At 39.1% G+C, this 21,935-nt stretch overlaps 1 protein-coding gene across 8 annotated transcripts in view; it reads right to left on the bottom strand.

Annotated features, from left to right (window-relative positions):
* Positions 1-21,935, bottom strand: part of NCKAP5 (NCK associated protein 5) — a 1,002,432-nt gene that overhangs the window by 295,874 nt on the left and 684,623 nt on the right. For 6 of the 8 annotated variants that reach the window (XM_035305069.3, XM_035305072.3, XM_078327940.1 and 3 more), the window contains one exon: positions 8,336-8,485. The exons of the other annotated variants lie outside the window; for them this stretch is intronic. In XM_035305069.3, coding sequence (XP_035160960.3) covers positions 8,336-8,485 — 150 coding nt within the window. The remainder of the gene's footprint in view (positions 1-8,335; positions 8,486-21,935) is intronic. 8 annotated transcript variants of the gene reach the window in all.

Genomic DNA, 21,935 nt, shown 5'->3' with positions numbered 1-21,935 from the left:
TGCTGCTTATTTCTGTTTCTTGGACTTGCTGAGCTTTCCAGCATCTTCAGGTGGCCTTTCACACTTGCAGCTGCCTCCTCTTGGAAAGTTCTTCCTCTGGATCTTCCCACAGCTGTCTCCCTTTTCAAAATTTATATTATACCCAAATGGCTGATGTCAGAGGTGTTCTTCAGTATATACCTCTTCTACCCCTAGCTCGCACTCTCTCTACTACTAACTCAACCAACTTTTCTTACTTAGGAGGCATATAGTTGCCTATTTATTTGCTTTTTCATTATTTTATTTATGTATATCCTTCCTGTGTCTGTCCACTGGGGTAAAGACCAAGAAAACTGATCTAATCCCTGTGCATAGAACAGTGTTTGATCCATAGAAGATATTTAATATATATATCTCAACTATGAGTTCTACATATAATTGTGATGCACTGCCAGGTTTGTCTATTTTAAACTACCTAATTTTAAATAGGAATTACTGATTAACAAAAATGCTTATGCACAGCACTTAAATTGTCATACTTTCATGGAAAGGTATAATGGAGTAGAAAAAGCAGTTACTCACCATAACACATTCAATTGCCATATTTTTCTGCACAAAATACATCATTTCTATAAGTGGCTTAGTTCTTTCAACCTTGCGGCTATCTGGCTAAGTCATCAGCACATGCTTTTAGGCTTAGGACTCTCAGGTGGTGGCGAGCCTATTCTCCCCCTGACTAGAAACTGAGAATCAGAGATGCTGTGGGAATTGGAAGTGAGCCAAGGGGATGTCCAGCCTCACTTTTACTCAGGTGTGCAGTTGTCACTGAGTGGAAAGAAGGGCCTCGTGGAAGTATCAGGAGGGGGCCCTGCAGACAAACAAATCGTGTCTTTCAAGGAACGTGCCATGAGCAAACCTGGGACCTGAGGTGAATGCCCAGGTATAGGGAACAGGGAAGACTTCAGGTGAAGCCAATAGATTCTGGAGGGCAGGTCTGGGAAGATCTCTTGAATCAGTGGTCTCTGGTGGGGTGGGAGAGGGAAGTGATCCTTATAGAAGCAACCTGAGACATGGCAGTGCCGTTGAGAATGGTTAGCTTTGTTCCAAGTCAGGTAAGCAGTCTCTGAAACAGCAGGCTTTAAAAAGCCAGTTTTCTTTTTTATTGTACTTTAGGTTCTGGGGTCCATGTGCAGATCATGCAGGATTGTTGCATAGGTACATATATGGCAATGTGGTTTACTGCCTCCATCCCCCAGTCACCTACATCTGGCATTTCTCCCCATGTTATCCCTCCCCAACCTCCCCACCACTCCTGTCCCTCCCTTATTCCCCCACAACACAGCCCAGTATATGATGCTCCGCTCCCTGCATCCATGTGTTCTCATTGTTCAACACCCACCTATGAGTGAGAACATGTGGTGTTTGTTTTTCTGTTCCTGTGTCATTTTGCTGAGAATGATGGTTTCCAGATTTATCCATGTCCCTACAAAGGACACAAACTCATCATTTTTGATGGCTGCATAGTATTCCATGGTGTATATATGCCATATTTTCCTTGTCCAGTCTATCATCAATGGGCATTTGGGTTGGTTCCAGGTCTTTGCTATTGTAAACAGTGCCTCAATGAATATACACGTGCATGTATCTTTATAATAGAATGATTTATAAACCTTTGGATATATACCCAGTAATGGGATTGCTAAATCAAATGGAATCTCTATTTCTAGGTCCTTGAGGAATCGTTACAATGTCTTCCACAATGGTTGAACTAATTTATACTTCCACCAACAGTGTGAAAGTGTTCCTATTTCTCCACATCCTCTCCAGCATCTGTTGTCTCCTGATTTTTTAATAATCACCATTCTAACTGGCATGAGATGGTATCTCAATGTGATTTTGATTTGCATTTCTCTAATGACCAGTGATGATGAGCATTTTTTCATATGTTCGTTGGCCTCATATATATCTTCTTTTAAAAAGTGTCTGTCAGCCGGGCGCAGTGGCTCACGCTTATAATTCTAGCACTTTGGGAGGTCCAGGCGGGTGGATCACAAGGTCAAGAGATCAAGATCATCCTGGTCAACATGGTGAAACCCCATGTGTACTGAAAATACAAAAAAAATTAGCTGGGCATGGCTGTGCATGCCTGTAGTCCCAGCTACTTGGGAAGCTGAGGCAGGAGCATTGCTTGAACCCAGGAGGTGGAGGTTGCGGTGAGCCGAGATTGTGCCATTGCACTCCAGCCTGGGTAACAAGGGCAAAACTCTGTCTCAAAAAAAAAAAAAGAAAAAGAAAAAAGAAAAGTGTCTGTTCATATCCTTCATCCATTTTTGAATGGGATTTTTGTTTTTCTTACCTGTTTTAGTTCTTTATAGATTCTGGATATCAGTCCTTTGTCAGGTAGATTGCAAAACTTTTTCCCATTCTGTTGGTTGCAGGTTCATTGTAATGACTGTTTCTTTTGCTGTGCAGAAGCTCTGGAGTTTAATTAAATCCCATTTGTCTATTTTAGCTCTTGTTTCCAATGCTTTTGGTGTTTTAGTCATGAAGTCCTTGCCTATGCCTATGTTCTGAATGGTTTTGCCTAGGTTTTCTTCTAGGGAAAACCCAAATTTTTAAAAAACATAGAAAATGCTACCCTCAGGTACTGAGAAGTTAAATAAAATGTGCAAGTGGCATCCAGATTGTCCATGTGTCCCTATGACACAAATGTACACCAAACAATTTTTCCTCCAGGCACCAGGACCCTCAACACAAATTAGAATTTAAGCGCTGGGGAACCAGTGGCTAGGTACGAGGGTAAATGGTCTACTCTTCACTAAGAAGAGCTGGAAACAGCTGAAACCACTGTACTCAGTAGAGAACACAAGGCTGAAAGGATAGAGTGTGTGTGTATAATTATAATTTTCGTAATTTTGACTCTTGGCACTGGAGGTGTTTTTAGGAAGGTAAAGGTCTTAATTAGCAAAACACTTTGCCAAGCATGGGGGTAGTATGGAATGAGCCCATGACATGGCATGCAGAGACCTAGATGGCTCCACCAAAAAAAAAAAAAAAAAAAAAAAGACAGAACTTGGCTGTGGGAGAAGGTGGCTGAGGGAGAGGAGAGTAAGTGGTACAGAGCTGGCCACATTCTAAGGTGGGATCTGGGAACTGAGGAGAAAAGCTACTGAGAAATGCCCTGCAACCAAAGGACTGAGAGGAAAAAGAACTATCAAAAGACAGACTTGAAGGCCCTTCACCTACCTCCAGAATATTCTGCCATGACCCCATATCCTTCCTAACGTTGGATTTTGGAAAAATCAAGTAAAGGGATCTCTGATTTCCAAGTGTTTATTGTGACCATGACCTATAAGGCTTAATAGGTTCTGGCCCTTGTTTACCTCTCTGAACTCATTTTCTTGATAGTTCATAGGAGGTTGGTGCGTGGAGAAGAAACAGGAATTGATTGATGAATGTGAGTAGGAAACTACCCCAGAAATGGTCACATGAGGGAATAATCCAGGGGTGATCTGCTTAGACAGTATTAATGTCCAAAGTCAGGGGCTCCTCAAGTTGTTTTGAATATCATTGTCACAGTAATCAAGAATGTAATATAGGAGTCATCTCTGCATTTTGTTTTCCACACCTTCTTGGAACCTGCTAGGGGAGCAAAAATGAAAGAAGACTGCTTTCTACCATCCTGACAATCATTCCTTTCTGTGACCTACAACACCAGGGGCCAAGAGATTAGGGCATACAAATATGGTCATTTCAAAAATACACTGATGGGTTGCTGGTAGAGTATTGGTGAGCATAGCTGCCTTCCAAAAATATGCTGATGGAAAATATTCTTTGTATTTTTAAAATCTTGCTGTACATCAGGCTTTGCCAAAGTAATTTTTGACACATAATGAATTCCACTGCAACTTTCCAATGAAGCATTTTGTTAAAGCATATAAATCCATATGGGGTCTATGACCAGCTCTAATTGTAGACTGTCAAAATCAGTCCTCTATTTTCCCACAACAATGTTTAACCCATGCAAAGGATCCTAGACACTGAGAATATGGAGCAAATTTTTTAAGATGAAAAAATTAAGTAGCATATAAAATTTATATGAAAATGAATTACATGTATGACAAGACATATATATATAAGAAAATATATTTATATATATTTACAAACATATATTTGTATTTCTTATTTTATATACTTTATGTTAGAAAATAAAATAATCAATGATCCAAGATGGCTGATCACTAACATCTCAGGATTGCAGCTCCCAGTGAAAGAGCAGAGAACAAGAGGATGCCACACTTTCAGACAAATTTTTGTCTCTCACGGAGCAGAAGATTCCCAGTGGAGGAGCTCCATGGGTCGCCAGTGCGACTCTTGTGGCTGGTGCAGTGGTTTTCCCGGCACCTTGGCACGGCAGCTCTTGGTGCAGAGTAAATGGGACTGGTTCCCCTTCTGACTGACGTTTGGAGCTCCGGTTAGGCAGAGTCGCCTATTACAGACTCAAGAAGGAAGCCAGCCTGGAGATTCCAGGGCAGAAAAGCACCATCAGTCTTAACGCCACTATTTTGGCTGGCGCAGTGTGTTGCTCATATTTCGGCCCTGGGAATTAACAACTTGGATGTCCACTCAGAGACCTAATTTGAAAGTTGGTTATTACAAGGATGACAGGTGGATAAATTTACAATGATGGGAAGAAACCAGCATAAAAAGGCTGAGAATACTCAAAATCAGAATGCCTCTCCCTCTAAAGAGAATCACAGTTCCTCATCAACAAGGGAACAATACACAAGAACGAGTGTGTCCCATTAATAGAATCAGGCTTCAGAAGATGGATAATAAGAAACTTCTGTGAATTAAAAGAACATGTTGTAGCCCAATGTAAAGGAACTAAAAACTTTAAAAAAAGGTTTGACAAAATCCTAATGAGAATAGACAATTTAGAGACGAATATAAGTGAATTAATGGAACTGAAGAATACAATATGGGAACTCTGAGAAGTATGCACAGGTTTAAACACTCGAATTGATCAAGCAGAAGAAAGGATATCAGAGGCTGAAGACAAACTTAATGAAATAAAACAAGAAGATAAGATTAGAGAAAAAAGGATAAAAAGGAATGAGCAAAGTCTCCAAGAAATGTGGGACTATGTAAAAAGACCTAATTTACGTTTGATAGGTGTACCTGAATGCGACAGACAGAATGAATCCAAGCTGGAAAATATTCTTCAGGATATTATTCAGGAAAATTTTCCCAACCTAGCAAAGCAGGACAATATTCAACCCCAGGTAATACAGAGAACACCACAAAGATATTCCTCAAGAAGAGCAACCCCAAGGCACATAATCATTAGATTCACGAGGGTTGAAATGAAGGAGAAAATACTAAGGGCAGCCAGAGAGAAAGGTCAGATTACCCACAAAGGGAAGCCTATCAGACTCATAGCAGATCTCTTAGCAGAAACTCTACAAGCCAGAAGAGAGGGGGGCCAATATTCAACATCCTTAAAGAACAGAACTTTCAGCCCATAATTTCATATCCAGCCAAACTAAGCTTCACAACTGAAGGAAAAATAAAATCTTTTATGAACAAGCAAGTACTCAGGGATTTTATTACCACCAGTCCTGCTTTACAAGAGCTTCTGAAAGAAGCATTACACATAGAAACAACCAGTATTAGCCTTTCTAAAAATATACCAAAAAGTAAAGAGCATCAACATAAAGAAGAATTTACATCAACGAATGGACAAAACAGCCAGTTAACATCAAATGTCAGTAACCCTAAATTTAAATTGGCTAAATCCCCCAATCAAAAGATACAGCTAAAACCCAATGGTATGCTACATCCAGACCCATTTCACATGCAAGGATACACAAAGACTCAAAACAAAGGGATGGAGAAAGATTTACCAACCAAATGGAGAGCAAAAATAAATAAATAAATAAAAAGCAGGAGTTGCAATTCTCGCATCTGATAAAATAGATTTTAAAGCAACAAAGATATTGTGGTAAAAGGATCAGTGCAACAATAAAGAGCTAACGATTCTAACACCCAGATACATAGAGACTTAGACTCAATAAGATAGAAAATTAATAAGGATATCCAGGACTCTAACTCAGATCCAGAACAAGTAAACTTAATAAATATTTATAGAGCTCTCCACTTTAAATATACAAAATATACATTCTTGTCAATACCACATCACACCTACTCATAGGTTTAAATGAAATATTGATTGGCCATTATTAATACCCATTTTTTAGAATAAAGCAACATTTCCATTCTCTCTCTGTCTTTTTCATCCTCTTTCTTCCTCTCCTTCACTCTTTTTTCTTTCCTTCTCTCCAAAAAAATTAATAATAATCTTATTACCTACTCAAATAGAAGATAGTAAGATGTGAAGGCAAGAAGAAAGTTCACTTAATATTGAACAGAGAATTTTAGGAAACAAGCAGTTACACTATGACTATAGGAAATTAAAAAAATAAAATAGTTTTATGAATTAAAATGGTGGGGCTTAATGGCACTTATAGATCATCTATTGCATCCAACTAATGCTGGAATCAAGAGTGGTTGCCTGAGGTGTAAAGGACTCTGTTGATGGAAAAATAAGTACTGCTTCTCTTTTACTCACTACAGTTTAAGAAACATTTGCTGTCATATATATTTTTTAAAGCCCTCTTAGCTTGATTAAGTAAAGTGTCCTTTACATTGTTGTCTCTAACTATGACATGAACTAAGATTTATATTCTCTGTATCTAGAAACAAATCCTAACAATTTAAGTACATGGTTCTATGGGATCAAGAAATGGTAATATCAACTCTTTCCTATTTTGAATCTAGTTAATTCAACCTCAAGACAAAGCTGTAAGTTTCTTAAAACTCAAGTAGGAACCTCAGTTTCCCTTGAGAAACTTTCCTATGTTTTATTGTAACTATCTTCAGAAAATGACAAATGAATGAGAACCAATGGGGAGACAAGGGTGATTCCTAGCTCTTTGCCAAGAGGGAGTTGCTTAGTGATTCCTTTGGTTGGTCTTTCTTTTGCTCTGTGTTTGAAGTCACTTGCTTACCTGTCTGCCTTCAGTCACACCTGTGTGGAGTAGCTGAAATCTTTCATTCACAGTCCTTATATTATTAATCATTGTACCAGATAAGTAGGAAGAAAATTAAGAAAAAGGTGCAGGTTTGGTGTGGATGAATAAAAGAGACTATGCACAGGCATCATTTTAAAAATAAGTACTAAAGTAATCCTCATTAATTCCCTGTAAGGCTATTTACTATTACTATCCCCATGGTTTCAGCTGAGGGAACAGAAGTTCAGGGAGCTTTGATGGTTTCAAAGCCAGAAAGTGGTCAAAAAGGGATTTGAACCAAACCCCAAGAATTGAGCTCAAAGTGCATAATCTCACCATTCTGCTTTATTATCACTGAAGAAATTAGTGTAAAATGGACATGCTCACTATAGACAATGTGGTAGATCCGAGGTAGAATTGCAGAAAAAAAGCATAGAAAATGAGGCCTCTCTGGGTCTTATTCCTTTATACTAGTAGAGTTTTCAGGATTTTATAGATTCTATAGTAGACCTGCATTTTTAGATGTTGAGTGAAGGCCTTTCATAAGCTTATCAAAAGGAGGTAAGTGAACTCATAGAAAAAAACTCTTTGCTGAGTCCTTGAACATGTGACATTTCAATCAAGAACTAGTAACTGGAATGGTCTTTGATGACTGCTATAAAAATTCATGAATTGACACTTGAAATAATGTCAAATGCCACTAAATAATAGACGGGTGTTATCAAATACCAGTCTGGAGGTATCTGGAGGACATTGGTGCTCCAAAAATCTCAAGTCTCCTTAGCCAGTTTCAGCTTCACTGTTAGATGCTTTACACGTTGAATTCCTGAACGTTTTCTTGTTTGTTTGTTTGTTTAAGAGATGGCTATACTGCTTAAAATCTCTCTGTGTGTGTGCAATAATCTTTACATACTATTAAATATTTTGCTCATTCATTCGTTCATTCATTTTGCCAGTTACTAGGGAAAACAAAGTGAAATATCACCTAGCCCCTTCCCACAAGGAGCTTGCAATTTTAGAAACTAATCCAGTTTCAGGGCTGAATTTAAGTTAAAATCAATGACTGTCCTATTTACTCCTTTAAAACAACATAAGGTTAAAACCCTTTCAGTGCTAACTTTTTGCTCATTGTAGACAAACAAATCTTAGTAGGAAATCATAGATCGTATTAGTCTGGGAAAACTGAAAAGGGAAGATTTATACTCACTCAAAACCAGTGCCAATAAAAGAAGCGGAACACTGTTATTTTTCTTGACGAGTGTAAAAATTACTTCATTTCTTACCTCTAGAGCTTTCAATCTCTCTAATAGCAATTTGGTCTTTTCTTTTCCCTCATCTGTACTGCTGCTTTCACTCCTTGAATCCTCATCAACCATCATGTGAAGATCTTCCAGAGCTTCCTTATGTTTTCTCTCTTCCTCTGACAGCTTTTCCTGAAGCAAGAAAGAATTACTGTTTTCAATAATCTCCACTGAAAAATAAGCATGAGTGTGAGGCTGAAAAGGCCAGAATCATCCTCCTGCCTGTGCATTCTTCTGGGGCTGGGAGTTTGCTAAACAGATTCCGGGAGGGACTTATTTTAAAACATGAAGTAGATATTTTTACTCAACCCTGAAAGGACAAAGCCATTGGGTCACCACCTCTGAATGCAGATTTCCTTTGCACAGTTGGAGGACTGACAGAGCCAGCAAAGCCACAGGTAGAGTCATGTGGTTAATCCAATTTTATCTGCACAATAAAACTCAGCTATACTGTAAACTGTGAAAAAATAAATCAACTTTGATATCTTGATTTGTGAAAGGCATAGCTCCTCAAAACAGGATCATTAAAGTCACTGGATATGCAGCCATTTAATTAAAGAATATAAAATATCACAAAATACTGAAATAATAGAGCTTTCAGAATTCAAAGCTCACACCAATTAATTCTTACTGCAAAATAATGACACAACTTTTAAGGACCACTTAGTCCCTTTCTGTAACACTGTTCAGTGTTCTTACTTTGGCCTTGAGGCAGACATAAAAAATTATTTTGTCTTGCCTTACTGTTGGAAGCCCCTCACTTGACCTTGACCCTGGACGCTTTTTTGAAAGTTGAGGAAGTATTAAGCCTTATGACTGGCTCTTGTTTTTCAAGGGAAAAAGAAGTATCAAGAGATTATTATATGAAAAAGTCCATCCATTTTGTGCATGGAGACTCTTGCTCCACACACTAGGTGACATCCTTCCATTACACTATTTAATTCTAAACAGAACGCTGCCTTAATCTTTCATGTAGCTGGTTTTCAATCATCTGGGCAAAACTGGATTAGCAGTGGTAGGAGACTTCTCTATATTTTAGTACTAGACTAAGATCAATTTACAAATACAGAAGCACAAAAGACATTATTCTTACCCTCAAGGAGCTCATATGATCTACTTAGAAAAGACCATGAGAAGAAAAAAAAAAGTAGGGTTTTCAAATTGTGTTCACCAAGATGCTTTGATGGTTCGAAAAATATTTGATTTATTTTTTGAAAACAAATTACGATTTAAAACTATGTCTTAATGTATATGTATATATGTATATATATGTATATATATAAATCACTTGAGACCACAAAGTCAGTAAACTCATCCATGTTAAACTGTTACATATAGATTTTAGGATATAATTTCTCCCATCATCTCTGTATAAATGCATAATTGATTAAAAAGGTTGTAGATCTTTATAAAATCAGGCTCAAGCATGCCTAACTGCATACCACATGCAGGTATGAGTTCAGCTCAAATAAATGCCCTGCAAGTTTAAGATGCACATCCACAGGCCAGGAAACAAATCCAGGTCATGGTAGCATTTTTATAGCTTTGATTTTTCAGGGTTTGGCTACCTGTTAGATTTCCATTTTCCATGATAAGGAATATGAAGTTTGTAGATATTGTTACTAAACCAAGAGGTACTTTGACTTCTCTTTTGTGGTTTGGGATGACTGTAGGTAAACGCCATCCTGGGTTGATAAAGCAAGTTGTTTTAAAATTATCTTCATTTTACTTTCTGTATATAGTTTTTCATTCATCACCCAGCATATTCCACTTATATTTTATACATAGACATATGTGTACATACACACACACACACACACACACACATACACATACACATATACACAGTCACACATTGCTTAATGACAGGGATAACTTCTGAGAAATGTACCCTTAGGAGATTTCATCATTGTGTAAACATCATAGAGTGTATTTACACAAACCTAGATGGTATAGCCTACTACACACTCAGGCTATATGGTACCTAGGTTAGAAACCTGTATATCATGTTACTGTACTGAGTGCTGTAGGCAACTGTAACACAATGGCAGGCATTTGTGTATCTAAATGTATCTAAACAGAGAAAAGGTATAGAACGAACATGGGATAATCTTACGGGACCATCATCACACATGTGGCCTGTCATTGACGCATGTCTTTATGAGATGCATGACTCTTTCTCTGTCTCTGTGTGTGTGTGTGCGCGCGCACGCGCGCGCGCGCGTGTGTGTATAGCCTGTAATAATAAGAACTCAATAGCTAATTAAAACAAAGAAAAGCAAAGCCACTGGTGTGGTAAATGGAAAGCCAAAAGGCTTTGGAATGAGACATCAGATTCCAGGTCTACCATTTATTTAGCAGTTTGGCAAATAATCTTGGACAGTTTTTTTTTTTTGAGATGGAGTCTTGCTCTGATGCCCCAGCTGGAGTGCAATGGCATGATCTCAGCTCACTGCAACCCCTGCCTTCTGGGTTCAAGTGGTTCTCCTGCCTCATCCTCCCAAGTAGCTGGGATTAAAGGTGCTTGCCATCACGCCCAGCTAACTTTTGTATTTTTAGTAGAGATGGGGTTTTACCAGGTTGGCCAGGCTGGTCTTGAACTCCTGACCTCAGCTGATCCACTCACCTTGGCCTCCCAAACTGCTGGGATTACAGGTGTGAGACACTGTGCCCGGCCTTGGACAAACTTGTTAATTTCAATAAGTCTTGATGTATTTGTCTACTAAACTCCTAATGAGGCGACTGCTGACATACATATACTCACACACTATATAGTGAATTAATATTATTCACAGTGGTTATGTTCTATACAATGTTCATGAACAGAACGCCAACTCAGGAAATGTAAAATTATTGTTCTGAGGGAAAATACAGAGTTAGGTTCTTGTGAGCCTCTGGTCACCTTTTCATTAACCAGCCATTATATAATCTTGTTTTATGTGTATTTCTATTTAAAGATACCTTACATTTAGCATATACTGATGATCCACTGACATTGAACTAACAGCCAGTAGCACTGTAAGTCATACTTGAAGGAAGCTTATCTAACACACAGGTGTTTTCTCTGTAGAGCACATCACAGCCTGCGTGTGGTTAGGAATAGCAGACAGTGCTTCGGCACTACACTGGGGGCCATTTCAAACAGTGAAATCACCCACAAAAAGTACAAAATGCAAAAAACATGCCACTAAATAGACCATAAACAGGTCACTTGTTTATTGCACGAAAGCTAAAACAAGAAGGCACAGTGCTGCCTTGCTCCATCTCAGCTAGTAGCGTGAAGCTGGTGTGACAAATTTTTCACCATTCCAGGTATATTCATGAATGACCACAAAAGTGACATAAGTATCAGTTTTCAGGTTGCAAATAAATTTTTGTGAGTAGGCAATTTGCAAATGCAGAATCTGCAAATAATGAGGAGCCACTACCCTATCCTACAAACACACACACACACACATACACACATACCTAGACACAGTGCCCAAGTATTATGATGTGGAAATAAAGACAATATGGATCACATATGAGTATTTAGATTACATAAGATGTAAGGGTCACTTTACATAATTTGAAGAAAGGGCAATCAATGAAAGCTGTGAGATGTGATTCCATGGAAACTGAATGTGACTCATACTTTAACACAGTAATACAACTTAAATAGTTAGGCATAGGATGGGTGTTTGGTCAGAGAAAGTTTTAAAAGGCTCCTAGTCAATAATAAGTTTTGTCCTTACAGGTTTATAAGGAAATCATTTTGATTATAATAGAGATAAACTTTTTGAGAGAATAATTGAATAATAGAATTGGGGAGAAAAGGAGGGAGAAGATGCTTGGAAATGAGACACAAATTCAGACACAATTCATTCATTTGTTCATCCAACGAATGTTTTGTTAAACACTCACTACTGGCCATTTGCTGATCTAGGTGCTGGAGTATGGAAAACAGACAGAGTTCCTATATTCCATTAAATTGCATTCTAATGTTGAGAAACATGACAAACTCCAAGTCAAATCTGTAAGTAATATCATGTAATAATAGCTGGTGGCAAATGCTATGAAGAAAATAACACAATGTGTTGGAGAGTGGGATGGTTAGGGACAATGTTAGATGTGGTGACAAAAGAGTGAGGCTGAGTGAGGATGTGGCCATTTGAGCAAAGGCCAAATGATGAGGAGGAAGCAGCAGTGGTCTGGGGAAAAGCATTCCCATCAGAAGGACGAGCAAAGCAAATGCTCATGGTGGGGCTGGACCTGCCTTGCTGACCAGCTGAGGGAGACTCTGCAGTGGAGCACAGTGACTACAAGAGGAAGGCTAGCAGGAAATGCGATCAGAAAGAGAGCTGGACCGTAGGGGGTCTTGCAAGGCATAGGAAGAATTTTGGATTTTATTCTAAGTGCACTAAAGAGGAACTGAAGGCTAGAAGTAGGGGAGTGGTAGTTTCTGATTTATGTTTTAGAAACATCATCCAGACTGCTGCAATGGAAAATGGGCTGTGAAAGGAAGGAGCTAGGAGACTAGCTGGAAAGTCTTTAAACTGAAAGAAATAAAAGTCAGGAATATTTTGAAGGGTTTGAATCAAGACTTGCCAAAAGCAGTTCTTACGGTGGATCAGAATCTACCGTGGAGGATGGGTCAGATGCCCTGAATTCAGTGCTTGGATTTTATAATTTTGGACCTTTCTGGGCAAATCATTCCAACTTTTTAGGTCTCAGTTTCCCCCAGACATAAAATGAGGAGTTGGACTCAATGTCTCTTTCTGTGTTAAAGTTCTACGAATTCAATTACTCAAGATACAGTTTTCAGAAAGAAAACGTTGTCAAGGCACTCAGTGGTAGCATAAATGACAAACAGAAAAAAGCACCTCTACATTTTGTAATAAGAAGGTTGTTAGTGGGAACTTGAGAGCTGTTTGACTAAAGTGTGACAATGGTACCCAAATTGTCAGTGGTTAAGCAAAAAGTAAAAAGAGAGAAAATAGAGGCAATTTTCTCGGATGCTCATTTGAAAGTTTGGCAGGGAAGGAAATCCAAAGAACTGTAGCTGAAGGGCATTGTGGAGGCAAATGGGAACCTTTTTCAAGATAGAAAAAAAGAAAACCGAAGTTGTTTGAAGAACTAAAGAGGAAAGGGAGTGCCAGAGATAGCAGCAAAGGTGGGAATGTATGAAGAGATTTCCAAAGCCAAGAAGGCAGGGGATGAAGGGCGCTGGTAGAGGAGCTAAGGTTTGGAAAATGCAGTTCCCTATAAAATATCACTTCTTACTTAATTATTTTGAGATGGAGTCTCCCTCTGTCACCCAGGCTGGAGTGCAGTGGTGTGATCTCGGCTCACTGCAACCTCGGCTTACTGCAACCTCCACCTCCTGGGTTCAAGTGATTCTCTTGCCTCAGCTTCCCAGGTAGCTGGGATTATAGGCAGGTGCCACCATGCCCAGCTAATTTTTGTGTTTTTAGTAGAGATGAGGTTTCACCATGTTAGCCAGACTGGTCTATAACTCCTGACCTCAGGCAATCCACCCACCTTGGCCTCCCAAAGTGCTGGATTACAAGTGTGAGCCGCCGTGCCTGTCCCCTGCAAAATATCACTTATAATTCAATTTCTCAGTAAGTATTTGTAAATCATTAGTATCTAGCCTGAGTTCTTAGAGAACAAGGATTTGAGTACAAGTAGCTCATTTGGGAGATTCAGGAAACACTGCTAGGGAGGTAGGGGAGTGACTCAAGGAAAGGAAGAATTATCTGACCCCAGGGTGAGAGAGCTGAGGTATTGATGCCCCAACACTGGAGGAATCATTAGTTGAGGCCAGTTCTTGGGGCATTCATTGTTCACTTCCTGGCTCTTCCAGCCTGCTGGAAGCATTGAGGCTCTGTGTAGTACTCATGTAAAAATGCTCTCCGACATAGATCCTAGCAGCTGGAAGTCATGGGGTTACCTTGCATGGTTCTGGGATGTAGGTGCTGCTGAGGTGCTCATGGCAAAGAGGCTTCAAACCTGCTCTGATGGAATGCCACCCAGGACCAAAAGCCACATTACATTCTGCCCACAGGCTACTCACTGACCTAAAGGCTTACTTCCTTGTGCTCTTCATGATAAAATGCCCTGACACAAATCCAGAATAGAGTGTATAATGTAACACTGAGAAAGAGAGAAAATGGAAAGGACATATATAGAGTAAGTGAATAAGCAAAAGAAACAAAAAAGTGGAGAGACAGTGGTAGAGGAAGGATCTGAGAGAGCTGAGGGAAATGTGGCAATACCCTATTCACAGATCACCACAGTCCATTTTAGACAGAAGAGCAGTTGGATTTATCTTACACTCATAAAAACAGAACAGTATTTTAAAAAGTCAAGTATATGCATTCTATCCAAAAATAAATAACACATTTTAATCAGGAAAAGTATCAGAAATGTTAGGTCCTTTGCCAACTAAGAAACTGAGATACACACACAGTAAAAGCAGTGAGACAGAGGTCAGAAATGTGTAGTGCTAAATACTGTGTATTCTTCTTATGAACCTTCAAGAGGGAAATAAGAAAAATAAGCCAGGTCCACTCAGGGGGATGCAAAGTTGAAGAGAGTAAGTTGATTCCAGAGGTGACCTGTTTTCATTTTTATGGCATTTAATCAGCAGTGAATTCTATAAAAGTGAGGCTACCATACAAACAATTTCCACTGCCCACATATTTCATATATGATTGAGACCATAAGAGCTTGTTTACCCCAACAAATACCAGCTAGAACTCAAAAAGCTCAAGATTTAGGAGCTCAGTTTGTATCAAAGGGTTTAAATTAAATTTCACCTTGTCAGTACATAAAGCAATCCTTAGAGCTGTAAGTTTCTCTAAGTGGTAACCTGGGTAATGTTTCACCTTTGGGGGAGCCCTCCTCTTTTGTTCTCAAGCAGCCAATGTCATCGGGCCTATGTAAAGTAACATCAATCAACACAAATCTCTGAACTGCATCAATTGAACTCATGACAGCTCAGGAAGCTTAGTCCCTTAGCTTGGGCACCATGGCTCCTCATGGATGGCCAGCTGCTGCTCAGTCTATACCCTTCCCCAAAATGTATAAATGTGACTTATTTATCTTCTAGTCACTGGTTTTCTGCAGCCCAGCACAGAGGAGATCTCAATTGACATTCCATAGGTCATTTTGGAATTCATTAACCATGCTATTCAACTAATATTTGCTGAGCAGTTCCTATATGCCAGGCACTGAGGAAGATGCCAGGCATACAAAGTGAGTAAAAACATGTATGGCCCCTGTTCTCGTGGAACTTACGGTTTTTCAGAAGAAGATAGCTATTAATCAAAATGTCATGAGCTAACATAAAATAGCACCATAGTGTGTGCTGTGACGGAGTTCCGAGGTGCTTTGAGAACGATTAATAGAGTGATATAAATGAGAGGTCGGGAGAGGTTTCCCAGTTTGAGCTGAGATCTGAAGGCACAGTGGGCGTTAACCAGGAAATAACCATGATGTGAGGAGAGGCGGGGGCAATTGAGAAGTCCAAAAGTAGGCCAGGGTCACTGGGATGGGAGGTGAGGCTGGATGGGCAGATGGGCCCAGGGCACTTGTCAAAGAGTTTTGTCTTTACCCTCAGAGAAATGAGAAGCCAGTGAATGGAATGCCACTATTTGCAAGTATGGTGGAAGTGAGGGTAACACAGTCAGATTAGAGTTGAGAAATCGCTCTCAGATACAGTGTGGTTGGGCTGGGGGAAGTTAACACAGATGTCAGAAAAACAAGATGCTGCTGCAGTTGGCTAAACAGGAGTTGACTGGACCATTGCTGAAACGACGGTCCCACACAATGATAGCCCACAGTTTGTAAGGCATTCCATAACTAGAATTCTTTAGTATCCACTTCCTCTAACAATGACTACCAATATTTCCTTATTTCAATGTTTCTCGGAGAATGCGCCACCAACCACCAGCATCAGAGTCAGCAGGGGCTGGGGAAGGAGAAGAAGTGCTACTTGTTTAAAATGCAGATTCCTTAGTATACTCTGGCCCTGATGAGTCACAATACCTGGGAGTGGGGCCAGGAATCTTTCATTTTAGAGAACACTACAGGTAATTCGAATCCATGCTGAAGATGAAGAGCCTATGGACAAAGACACTTGAGCATAGAACATAAATCACTTTTACTTTAGATAAGCATTTGAGGATGCAAGTTTGATTTAATTTCTACTATTAATAAGTAAAATGAACAGATAATTAATCATCCAAAGCAACACTCACTGAAGAGTAAGAGTGGGTGTGGCTATGAATAGTACACTGGAATAATGAGTGTAACCAGACAAATTGAGACACATTCACCCGTAGCTTGCTAACCCTGCTTCAGGAATAGATGTCCTATGCAATAGAAGCTACTCTACCTTTGAGTGGTGAGAGACCCCTCAAAATTTATATTTGAGTTTTGAGACTCTAGGGCCCACTATGTTATGATTTTCCTTTTCATAGAAGCAGATGGCATTAACAGCCTGTAACTACTTTCAGTGGCTTCTAGAGAAAAAGGCATTGAGGTTCCAAGAGACAGGTTCTGTGTTTGCAACAATTAAGGGAAACATATGTCTACAACTCTCTTGCTTAGAAAGCCTTAGTAATTTAGGCTAGGCGTGGTGGCTTACGGCTGTAATCCCAGCACTTTGGGAGGCCGAGGCAGGTAGATCACAAGGTCAAGAGATCAAGACCATCCTGGCCAACATGGTGAAATCCCGTCTCTACTAAAAATACAAAAATGAGCTGGGCATGGTGGTGCATGCCTACAGTCCCAGCTACTCTGGAGGCTGAGGCAGGCGAATCACTTGAACCTGGAAGGCAGATGTTGCAGTGAGCCGAGATCATGCCACTGCACTCCATCCTGGGTGAAAGAGGGAGACTCCATCTCAAAAAAAAAAAAAAAAAGTCTTAATAATTTAAAAACAATGCCTGCTTGCCCCTTGTTTTGATTTTAAAAAGAGAGAAATCTGGTCATCAGTGCTCCAAATGAGGTAGACAAGTGGCAACTGGTTGTCACAATAGGCTCACGATTTCTTTCATAAGAAAAGTAAGAAGAAAAGTTGGAATATTTTCATCCCAACCCTAATACTCAGTTCTACTGGGTAGATATGGTTGCCTAGTTTTGTGTACAAAGGCTTAACCTCAACACAGTGGCCGTTCTGCCTTCTGCCCCATCACCGCGGGAGTGACTCTAGGTCTGTCTGAGCCCAGAACTGTGAAGATAACTAAAGAATCCTAAATTAAGGCAGAAAGGAAAGGCAGTATGTATCACATTTGGACATACCTTGGTATTTAATTTGACAATCAACCTTCTTGAGGATCATCAAGTACCATCTCACTATGATCTAAAAGTCTATTTTTCTCCAGGGTAGAGACATCTAGTCCCATTTTTAGTAAGCCTTAGAACAAGTAGAAGTAAGAAATCTACATTCCCTCTTCACTCTGCCACTAGCCAGCTGTGTAATTTTAGTTATCACATAACTTCTCTGTCCCTCAGTTTCTTCATCCCTAAAATAAAATGCACAAACACAGATTTACTCAAAGATCTCTTCTCACTTTAAATTTATACAGTTTTGATCATCTGTAAAAACTCAACCTTGAAGGATAAATATTTAAAACACTGCTGAAGTTCAGGGGTTTTTAATACATGTCATTAAGATTAGATCTACCTAGAAGATACTCTGCATAAAAAAACTTTTATGCTTCTTTTCCAGATGTGTATTTCTATCTTCCTTTTTTCTCACCTCTTGAAAAAAAGAAAAAACTCTTCTCCTTTAGATGTGTACTTTTCTTGCGCCCTAAGATGGGCCCACCTATAAGAAACAAAAGGCTGGTGAGAGTTTAATGAAAGGTACTCCTAAGAGTCCCCAAAAATCACACCTAATATGAGCCCTAATATGAGTCTAATGGTATTTGCTTATGGGAAGAATAATCCCAAGTAGCTCTTAGTTGCAAGGCCTTAGAAAAATAAAGACAATTCACTCATCTATTTTTATTATTATTTTTAACTCTGATGGTGGACACAAAGCATCCATGTATTAACACTGCACGTATGCTGATGGTAATAACAGTTACCCTCTGTTTCCAACTCATTCATTATTTCTCTGATAGAGACTATTCTTAAATCTTAGCATTGTAGGGGGAAAAACTCTAAAGTACTACAGTTTTTTGACTTGATGCCAAAATAAAATTATGGGGATATGAATAAACATCCAACTTTAGGAACTAGTCAGTTGTAGAAGCTAGAACAGAACTTGTTCATTTTGAATATCTAACCATGTGTCATGTCCACCTACTAATTCACAGCAAAAATACAAAAAGCTGTAATTTACGACTGATCACGTAAGGCAGAGATCAGGGTGGTATTAAAATAATATATGCTCTTTCCAGAACAGAAAAGACTTAATAAATAATGATTCATATTTGCATAACATCTCAGAGTTAAACCAAGTGAGTTCAGACATACCATTTTATACATGGCAAGGGTAATATAGGGCAAATATTCCAGACTCCTTTTATAGACAAGGAAACAGCTTCTATTAGGTTGTTATGTGACCCGTTTAACAGTAAGTGGTAGAGCCAGAATTTAAATACAGTTCTGATTTTGGATGCCATGCTCTTTCCACAGACTCAGTGACCTATTTTGAACTTTGCCATGCAGGTACAGATCTATCCCTGATGGTAGTAATTCTACCTGAGAATCTGTGATCTTTAGCCAGCCATGAACCAGGCTACTGGCAGCATCTCTCTCCAAAGGCTCCCAGGCCATTCCTCTATGGAAGTGGTGTTTATATCAGAAATGTCAGGTCTGGCCTCGAATGACTACCAGCAGAATAGGTTGAGCAAACCACTACCACTTCCATAGTTAATGATGACTCAATTAGTTGAAAACATAAACACACACCATAATAGGAGCTAAATGGAAATGCAGAGAGGCCAGCCGTCTGGCTGACAGCCGCTAGCATGTCCCGGTGGTTGCTTCATCTTCTGTGATTTATTTACTCATTTGTTTTCTGGTGGTGGGGAGGGTGTGCAAAATATATTGTCACTTTAGATAGCACTTCAGCAAATACCCTAACAATGTTCCCAGGGATTGCTAGCAGCTTTTGTTCAGCACAAGCATACTAAATTTTAAAGAGGGAAAAATAGCGTCAGATAAATCACAGGATTTTAAAAGAACATCCCAATTTGTTCACAGTTTAATATTACTACCGTCAGGCAAAACATATAAAACTCTTCTTTTTCATCCCTGGATTTGACTTACAAAGTGAACTAAGCACATGGTAAAATCCCCATGATTAAATGTGTATGATGGATAAGAGAACAAAGTGTTTTCTTTATGTCTCTAATATGAACCCACGACCACTGGCGTATCAATCCACATCTCCACATTACTCTTCACTCAAAACCCTCCTCAACATTGCCGACTGTCTTCCATATTGAACAGACCTGTGGAGTTATACTAATAAATTTTCAGATGATGCTTTTATTGTCTGTTCCATCTATCAGCAACAGTTATTTCCCTAAAAAAATAGGTTCAATTCTAAAGCCACTTTACATAAAGGGAAACTCTGCTGTGGAATAGAATGGTGTAAAAACATCCCCCCAGATTTTCATTAACGGTAGGCTCCAGGTAGCTGGACATCTAAGAAGACTAACAGCAGATATTGTGTCCTTGTAGCCCATGGATAGTTTTCTGAGTATAAGCTGGGTAGATAGAAACCAAAAAAAAGGAGGTAAGAATGTCATGTAGATAAGGAATTTCAGTGGTTAATAGTTAAATGCTAGAGTCAAGGAAAACAACAAGACAAACAAACCCTGTCATAACTTAAGGTTGAAATTTGCAAGTCAAATTCAATCCCCCTTCATCCTGTTTTCTAAAGGTATTCACAGGGTAGGGAAGCCAAAGGGCTTCCACAGGGAAGCTGAGCTCACGGACTGAGCAAGGGTCATCCCCCGAAAAACTGATAACCTAGTCACTGAGTAGTAAATGGTAGGTGGGTGGCTAGAGGGCTGCTGTTTATTGCACTCATCTACAGCGGCCATGTGTCTGAGATTCCCAGACAAAATTTTAATCAAAATAAATGTAAGCAATTTAAAATATTCTACCCATTTTGTCACAAATGGATGAACTTGGAGGGCATTATGTTAAGTGAAATAAGCCAGGCACAGAAAGACAAATACCACACAATCTCAACTACATGTGGAATCTAAAGAAGATGAACTCAGAATCGGAGAGTAGACTAGCAGTTACTGGAGGGCTGGGTGGAAGCAGGGGTTGGGAAGATATTGGTCAATGGATACAAAATTTCATTCAGACAGGAGACTAAGTTCAAGAGTCACATATACTTAACAACGATATATACGTGAAAATTGCCAAGGGCATAGATTTTAAGTGTTCTCACCACAAAAAGTTATAAGTATGTGAGATAATGCATATGTTAATTAGCTTGATCTAGCCATTCACAATGTGTATTAAAATATCATGTTATATATAATATATATATAATTTTAATTTTTAACTAAAACTTTAAAACAAAATAAAATTCGATCTCATTATTCTCATATATATACATTATCAGATGACCAAGGTGTTCAAGTTTTTGTTTCAGAAAATGTAGTCAATATCATATCATTTTTGTGCATGTGGCAATTGCTGGCAAATGAAATAGTTGTATCTCTTCTGAGCTTGTTAAATGGAACTGATTGGAAAGCAACTGCTTCTACAAAGAAATAATTCTTTAAGTATTTAAAAGCAATAATAATGATAGTAACAATTCCTAGTTCCTATGGAAAAAAGAACTTGTCAGTCCAAGTTCATTAAGTAGATACTGTATGCAATTCACCAGGTCATGATTATAATGTAATACTCTCAGGGGCAGGAATAATGTTGTCTATACCAGATCCTTATCACTACACACTACACAACAAAGAAGGCATTCAATTAATGTCCAATGTTAGTGAATATGCTGATGTTTTGCCTCTGATGACACTGGGAGTAAGAGTATTGCGGAACTACTTAACTATTCCTAAGTACTTTCAACAGAAAACATTTTTTAAACAAGTATTTTGCCACCATAGACATAAGGCAAAAAACCAGTAGGATATTTGCACAGAAGATAAAAGCACTACTGAATCGATTTTTCTCTCTTAGAAAATGAGATTTTGCACACTTATCCTTTAACTGACACCCCCTGCCACATGCATCTTTTCACATAGGAGCAAATCAACTTTTAAGCCATAGTTGTTTACCCTAAGACGTCCTGGGAATTTTGGAAGACTCAGAGACCAACTCCCAGTCAAGGTACTCTATTCCTACCACCTTCTTCCTTCCTGGGGCTACCTAAAAGAGCTCAACCGAGGTGCATTAGCTACACTACTTTAGAAAGTCAGAGATAAAATGCATAGTTAATTCTCTTGGGTGCTCATGTCAGAAAAGAGAGAAGCTCCACCTATTTGTACCTAAATGGAACTTAAGGATAAAGCAGTAAGACTGTACTTCTTCTAGTACCAGTTGTCTCCAGTCAGGCAAAACTCAGTGCATAGGGTAGGGCAGAACTGCTTGAACATTTGCACTG

This window comes from Callithrix jacchus, chromosome 6, assembly GCF_049354715.1.
Source record: "Callithrix jacchus isolate 240 chromosome 6, calJac240_pri, whole genome shotgun sequence".
Lineage (NCBI taxonomy): Eukaryota > Metazoa > Chordata > Mammalia > Primates > Cebidae > Callithrix > Callithrix jacchus.
Note: the sequence above shows the minus strand (reverse complement) of the source record. Positions and strands in the feature narration are given on the sequence as shown.